Consider the following 7,294-nt stretch of genomic DNA (forward strand, 5'->3'; position numbering starts at 1 on the left):
TTTAATGTGAGTTCTAATAAAGTTTAATATGAAACCACGACTAGGGATCTTAAGCTGTGCGACATTAACGGTATCAAAGAACGGGTCAATTTTCTCGAGTGATCGAGGCAAATATATTTCTGCATCTAGAATCATTATTACGAGAATTAAGATGTGTTAATTTGCACGTGCACGTAACGAATTATAAAGGTACCATGTGAAAAAGTAAAATTTATATTAATCGCGTAATGCAGTCTAAAATTCGACAAAATTGACCCGTTTACGTTTTGTACGCAGCAACCTGTAGTTTTATGTAGCCTAACTATTTCCACTTGGAATATATACTGTATGTGAGTTTTAATATGTACTAAGTATGTATGTTAACGTATGTACTTACTTAAATAAATAATACTTTCATTTGAAATTTGCTGTGTTAATAGAATAGAGAATATTATAGAATTATTACTCATGAGAAAAAATAACCAAGTGGTCAAACCTACACGTTGCTTTTAAAATATACCTATATAAATTTGGAATGCAAATTTTTAAAGAAATCTTTGGTGCAGACAAATACTTGTAAATAAATTATTTTATTATAATTAACACATTCGGCTTAAATCTTCCACACAAAGTCAAACTGCGCACTAGAAAAGCTGCTTCTTTTAAATCATATCACAACATCTTCAGGTGCTGTACAGTAAATATTCAGAATGTATGCTCCTGCATCGACTGACAACACTATGAAGGCATTTCGTTCAACTTTGTGAGTTTACTGAAACAATACACAGTTAATTAATAATAGGCAGTTATTCAAGATATCATTACAGAAAATTCTTATATAGAAAGTTGAACTCATATGAATTTATAAAATAATATATGAAAGTAAATTACCTGCACTGGTCTGGTGGCAAATTCAACGTTTTATACCACAATAATATGCTTAAGGCGATACTCCACGTCCTCAGTGGTCCAAACATAAACGACATGGTTCCATACTCTAGCCAGAAAAAGTATGCCAATAGCAACTGTATTGACAACAGAAACACAAATGGCAAATTTTGTATCAGTCGCCGTACCCCTCGTACGTGAAACCCAAATAAGCGGTAATCTAGACAATGTGCTAATACTAGAATCAAAGGTATCTGTACAAACATTAATTGAACGCTACCATACATATATGTAAAAGGTTCTGGTAAAAATGCACCTCTTATCAAAATACCCCATGCAAAAATGGCGCCCACGTGACCGTCTATAAGTTCTCCAATTGCCCAAGGTCCAATTGGTATATAAACTGCATATAGGACAATGGGATAGAATACTCTATCGAGTTTGCTCAGTAACCAAACACGCCTTAACATATGTCGTCCAAATCTTCTTCGATATTTAGGTGGTGACTTCTGTAGCCTCAAAATGACTAAAGGTATCACATTTACCAAGAGAAGTGTTCCAAAAATTGCCTGAAACTGAAAAGCCGCTGTTAGGACCATACATTTTTTAGATACTATTAAAAAAATAATGTTAGGTCTTACCACAACTCCTGCATCCAACATGAGCAAAATTCTTGCTGTCAAATCAAAATTAAGTAATGTTCCATCCAAAGAAAAAGAATGGTCAACTTCAGCCTCCTTACCTAATTCATCAATAACTTTGACATAGAAGTGGTGTACACCAGCATTGAACAAATTAGGCAGCCATTGGCAAGCATACAAGGGTCCCTTTATGTTCTTACATGGCATCCAACTTATTTTATCAAATGACAGTTTTACACTAACTATATCAACATCGCTAAATGCAAGTATTCTTATGTGAGTGGAGTCAGGAATTAAATGCAAGGGTTCTCTACCAGGCATTGCAAACATTGCATGTTTGGGATTTGTTACAAGCACAAGTGGCCATACATTATGTTTTTGATCAACAAAAGAGAAGTGCCCATGGTCTATAGCTGCTAATCTATACATTCTGTTGTCTTTCCAATCTCCCAATTCTAATTCCAAGAATCCATTTTTCTGCTTTGTGTACATTTTTGGTACTAGACCACCCATAGAATGTAAATGTCCACAGACGTAAACCTGTGATGCATGTATGGATCCAATGAGATGGCGCAAATCAAATCCTTTGGGATCCTTTTGAAGTGGTAGTATACATGATGTCGGGTAATGTCCAAACCAAATAATATGATCAGCTGTGGCCTCAGCTTCAGCTTTAAGTCTTTGTAAGTGGGCTTGTTCTTGTGCATCTAAGATTCCAATAAAATTAAATGGTCTTCTCAGACCAGGATCGGGACATGCATCAACACCCAAAAATGCAACTTTGACACCATTTTTGTTTTCATAATGCACATATGACTTAGCATGTAGTTTCCCTTGTACTGAATAATTTCTAAAATAGTTCTCTTGGGAATTAAGTGTTCTGATATTAAAATTATCTGGAAAAAAAATCCATTGAATAGATTAATCATTGTTTCATATACACAAAGCAGTAATATAAATAAAAAATGATCAATTGATAACATAATATATATCATAATCATAAGCCAAAGAAATATTGGTTACTAAGTGAATCACAGTTTGTTACTGATAAAGAACAAAGCATTATCTCTACAGTAGGTAGTCTGACAATGCCCAGTAATCTGGTCTTATTTTAAATCTGATAATTTATTAAAGGACCAAAAAGTGAAACTGAATCGGAGTATGTTTTCATAGGTCCTATATATTAGGTCGGGGAAAAAGTCTTTTCGCATTATAGTGTGTATGAACTTGTACTTAATAAAATCTTTTCTCTACACAAAAAAGCTCGATATTTGGGTACCTCAGGAGCTCACTGAAAGAAACGTAATGAATCATGTACTAATTTGTAATTCTTCAAGCCAAAGAGATTTTATTACAAGTTCATACACACTATAATGCGAAAAGACTTTTTCCCCGACCTAATAAATATTGCACAACCAGATCAGCATGACATGTAATGAATTACTATATTAAATTACAATGTTGATGATCTGTTTACCATCCATTATTCACCATACATCAAATTATAGAAAGTGCTTTGTGTGAATACTGTGTACTAATATTGATAAAATGTCAATGACTTGTTATTGCATAATAACAACAACTGCTTTCTATATATTATATTATTATATCCCTATGACTAGTTTTATTTTTGTAGTATGTAGGAAGTGGTACTATAGAAAACAAATAGCATATTTTTATATCTCACCATGGTTTCCTCTTATGTCTAACCAGACCGTATTTTCCGTCACTCCTGACTCTTTTATAATATTATGGTAATAGACCCACTCTGTCTTAACTTGGGAGCTTCCTAAGTTATCTTTAGCTTTTGCATCAGTTAGATCTCCTGTAGCCAAAACTAGGGCTGGGTTAATTTTTTTCACTGTATTGTCACAAAATTGTTGAAACTGTGATATTCTTCCTGGATCACGAAATATGCTGATATGAATGTCTGAAATCTACAAAGACGATACTTAGCTTTCAAATACAAAGTGATTAATAATGATTACCTATTCAAATATAATATTTGTGAAAGCTAGCAGAGAATACAAAGGCTATTGAAAACTTACTACTACAGTGCCCTTTATTTAAATCACCTTTGTTTTCAAAAACTGCGTCACACAAAGAGAAGATATGCTATGAGAATAGCGCAATAATAACTTCGTTGATAAAATGTATACACACCTGGAGGAACCAAATTACATTGTCACTGGTATCTGTTATTTTACCATACTTTTCACCTAAGAACTGGGAATGATTAACTCCAGCATTTTTGTCATCAAAATAAAAATTATGATCCGTTGCAATTGAGTTCAACAAATTGGCCATAAAAATTGAAACCAATAATAAAACACACAAAACCCATAACGTTCTTTTTGAGAGAATCATTTCTAGTTTTGCATTAAAGAAAATTGAGTGCAGCCACAAAACTTGAGACAATTTACCGTTTAAACTAAATAATCTGGAAAATGATATCTACAATCTACAAACATTAAAGTCATTCGTTGTTTCGATTTGACGTTTTTATACTGACAGTTGACAGTTGACACTACTGACTAACATTATTATCAGTTTTGTTGAAATTAGTGATGCTCGCGGAATATCGATGATTATATCGATAGCCTTGTTTTTTATACATACACGTGGAATTTGATCAGCTACTTTAACTTTCGAGAGACATAATTTTAAATAACAATGAGCTGATTTTGTTAAATATACCAAAATGTCCATTGTAAAACTGTATTTAAGGTTCAACATTTTAGTAGCTTGCACATAAAAGGTAGAGATTGTATGCTGTCGCAGACTTTTATACAAATAATCCGACATTACAGCATCTTCGCGCTACGCCAATAGTTCAGGCAGAAAACATTTGTATGGTAGGGATATTTCAACATCGGTTAGATTTGTAGCAAATAGTTGGTCTACCTATACAAACTTATTTGGTGGTATGATTTATCATACCACCAAATAATTACATTATTATATATCATGTTGACCATAATATTGTTATAATCTGAAGCCTTGAGGGCTTTGGTACCTACTCGATATATTATAATATAGGTACATCTTGCCCATCTCTAGCCGGTATTTTTTCGTTCATAGCAAGGGGAATTAAGCTTATACAGCCTTGTCTTCGTATAATAACCGTAATATCTTTTGTTTCGTGTACAATGGCTTTTATTTGATAACTATCCAATAATTTATCGTTTATACATAATATTGACAAGCTAAAATAAATTAATTTGCAGACACAATTACCTTCATGATAAATAATATATTTTAACAGCATCCATTTCTAAACGAAAAGAATAACGCGCAAAAATTTAAATGTTTTATCGGCTTGCTTACACCGGAACGTCTTTTTACCTAGATTTTACGCAATATTAAATATATAATTTTGTACTCAAGATCACGGCGAACTGGTTATTTATAATGCGTGACTAATGCCACGGAAAAAAAAACAGAAACTTGGGATCGCCAAAAACTTGCCATAACTAGTGCCCGGACAAACATTCCGTCCCATAGATTAAAAAATATAAAGAAATATCCGTCATAGCGGCGAATTTCACTTATTGCCTTAAAGTGGTCACCTCACCTCATCAACCGTAGCGCCGCGTGTGGTGGGTTCGAATCCCACCCGGGACAAATATTTGTGTGATGAGCACGGGTATTTGTTCTGAGCCTGGTTGTCAATTTATCTGCATAAATACTTATTTAAAAGGATATATTATAGTATAAAAGTATGTTTATCAGTTATTTGGTTACCATAGTACCTCCAAGCTCTGCTTAGTTTGCAATCAAATGACCGTGTGTGAGTTGTCCAATTATATTTATTTTTTTGTTAATTTCAGAAAGAATAGACAGCTACGTTTTTTGGTAGGTAGTTGGTCAAGTGTCTGAGCGGTGAACCGGTACACGCTGTTATCTTCCACTTTTCTATAATAATACAATCCACAGTTCACATCCAGCGATCAGTCATACATAATCTTACGTTATGAGTATACCGACCAATTATTCTGCTAGCCTTCGGCGCACAAACAGAGACTTCTGATCTCTAATGTATACTGATCTGTTACTGTGCAAATCCAATGCTAATAACATTACAGGTGGATGCGTCAGGCGAAACAGCGCGGCTAGGTTCATGTCCAACGTGACCAGTGACCATAATTATGTCCTGTTTAGGATGGAATTGTCCCATTATCATGCTAAGCGTCTTATTGATATCCCCAGCAAAAGCTTCTACTTTGGATAACTACCCATTTTTCTGTTGTGACGGAATAAGGCGTTTTTAATCAAAGATTAAGTAGGGGAACCTGTTGTACCTTGGCACTATGTGTACCTAGGCCACTGGGCTCGTTTTCAAATATTCGCGCGATACTAAATTCTACTGTTTATTGTATTCGATACGTCACTACAGACTATTCAATTGGATGTTAGTCGCATACCGCCATTAAGCCGGTGTTTGGTGTTATCGACGCTGAAACTTTTTTGTGTGAAAAAGTAAGTATTTCTAATATATTTTGAAGTCTAATAGTTTTAAAAGTTTTCTAATAGTCACTTAACTGTTATATGCTATCGGTTCTTTGATTTTACAAGTCTCAACACAATAAAAAACTTACGAGATACTTAACCTCTAAACTATATAAAATCACCGTTTTAGTGAAGTTGGAGTAGTGTTGTACCTCGGTCACTGTCGATCAGCTGTACCTTGGCCAGTGGCCAAGGTACAACCTGGATGTTATACTTTGGCCAGGAGAATGTTTTATTAAATTATTTCACATTTACGTAATAATATTCCTAATTAAATATCTTTATTATTTCAGAAATCGATGCAAAAATCACTTAAAAACTGGAAATGTAAAAAAGTTAACAAGAACAGAGAAATTTATTATGTTCCAGAGATACAGAAGTACTGGGATTTCTACTAAATGCTTAAGGCTGAATAATATATCTACATTATTGATAGTGTTTTTATAATAGCTAGTCCAAATGACTGATTAAAATTTAAGAGAGAAATAATAATTTATATATAGGTAAAGATAATCTATACTTCTATACTAATATTATAAAGCTGAAGAGTTTGTTTGTTTGTTTGTTTGAACGCGCTAATCTCAGGAACTACTGGTCCGATTTGAAAAATTCTTTCAGTTTCAGATAGCCCATTTATCGAGGAAGGCTATAGGCTGTATATCATCACGCTATGACCAATAGGAGCAGAGTAACAGTAAAAAATGTTACAAAAACGGGGAAAATTATGACCCATTCTTTCTTATGTGACGCAAGGGAAGTTGCGCGGGTCAGCTAGTTGTTTCAATATTTTGTTTTCCTTTGCTATGCTATATAGGTATATTGATTTGCTATATTATATTATGTGATATCGTCGCTGCGCCTGCCAAGTTCCACATGTGTCATTTGTGAGATTTTAGAAAACTTTTTTTTTTATTTGGGACACAATATTCATTTTTTTTAACATCAAAATACACATATGGAGTTTGGCAGGCGCAGCGATGTGATGTAACGAAACGGTGGCCAAAGTTAGTTGTTTTTGTTTAAATATTTTGTTTGAAAAGCATAAAAAAAGCTATGAATATTATTTTAATTTTGATCATTTCTAAATTTTGATCATTTGAGAATTTTTAAAATGTTTTGTTAAATACTGTATACTGTAATAATACTGTGTACTGTAATAAATCAAATAAAATGATTTTATTTAACAAAACTTGATAATTTGCTTAAATTATCCCCAAATTTCAATGTGGCCTAGGTACAACGTACTACTGGCCTAGGTACATAGGGTATGTTGTACC

At 33.5% G+C, this 7,294-nt stretch overlaps 1 protein-coding gene across 1 annotated transcript; it reads right to left on the reverse strand.

The window, feature by feature from the left end:
* Positions 1-31: 31 nt before the first annotated feature.
* On the reverse strand, positions 32-4,008 carry LOC142975291 (transmembrane protein 62-like). Its single transcript, XM_076118048.1, has 5 exons — positions 3,672-4,008; positions 3,196-3,445; positions 1,509-2,404; positions 871-1,442; positions 32-751 (listed from the first exon to the last, which is right to left on the reverse strand). Exons 1-5 carry the CDS (start codon positions 3,873-3,875, stop codon positions 718-720), a joined length of 1,956 nt encoding a protein of 651 aa, XP_075974163.1. The 5' UTR covers positions 3,876-4,008; the 3' UTR covers positions 32-717.
* Positions 4,009-7,294: the final 3,286 nt, after the last annotated feature.

The sequence above is a fragment of the Anticarsia gemmatalis genome, chromosome 9 (assembly GCF_050436995.1).
Source record: "Anticarsia gemmatalis isolate Benzon Research Colony breed Stoneville strain chromosome 9, ilAntGemm2 primary, whole genome shotgun sequence".
Classification (NCBI taxonomy): Eukaryota; Metazoa; Arthropoda; class Insecta; order Lepidoptera; family Erebidae; genus Anticarsia; species Anticarsia gemmatalis.

Bases quoted from the DNA above. Each gene is read 5' to 3' on its own strand.
- LOC142975291 (XM_076118048.1), bottom strand. From the start codon at position 3,875: ATGATTCTCTCAAAAAGAACGTTATGGGTTTTGTGTGTTTTATTATTG. The intron at 2,405-3,195 runs GTGAGATATAAA...TTTTTTTTCCAG, and splicing joins AGACATAAGAGGAAACCATG to ATAATTTTAATATCAGAACA. The intron at 1,443-1,508 runs GTAAGACCTAAC...GCGGCTTTTCAG, and splicing joins TGTTGGATGCAGGAGTTGTG to TTTCAGGCAATTTTTGGAAC.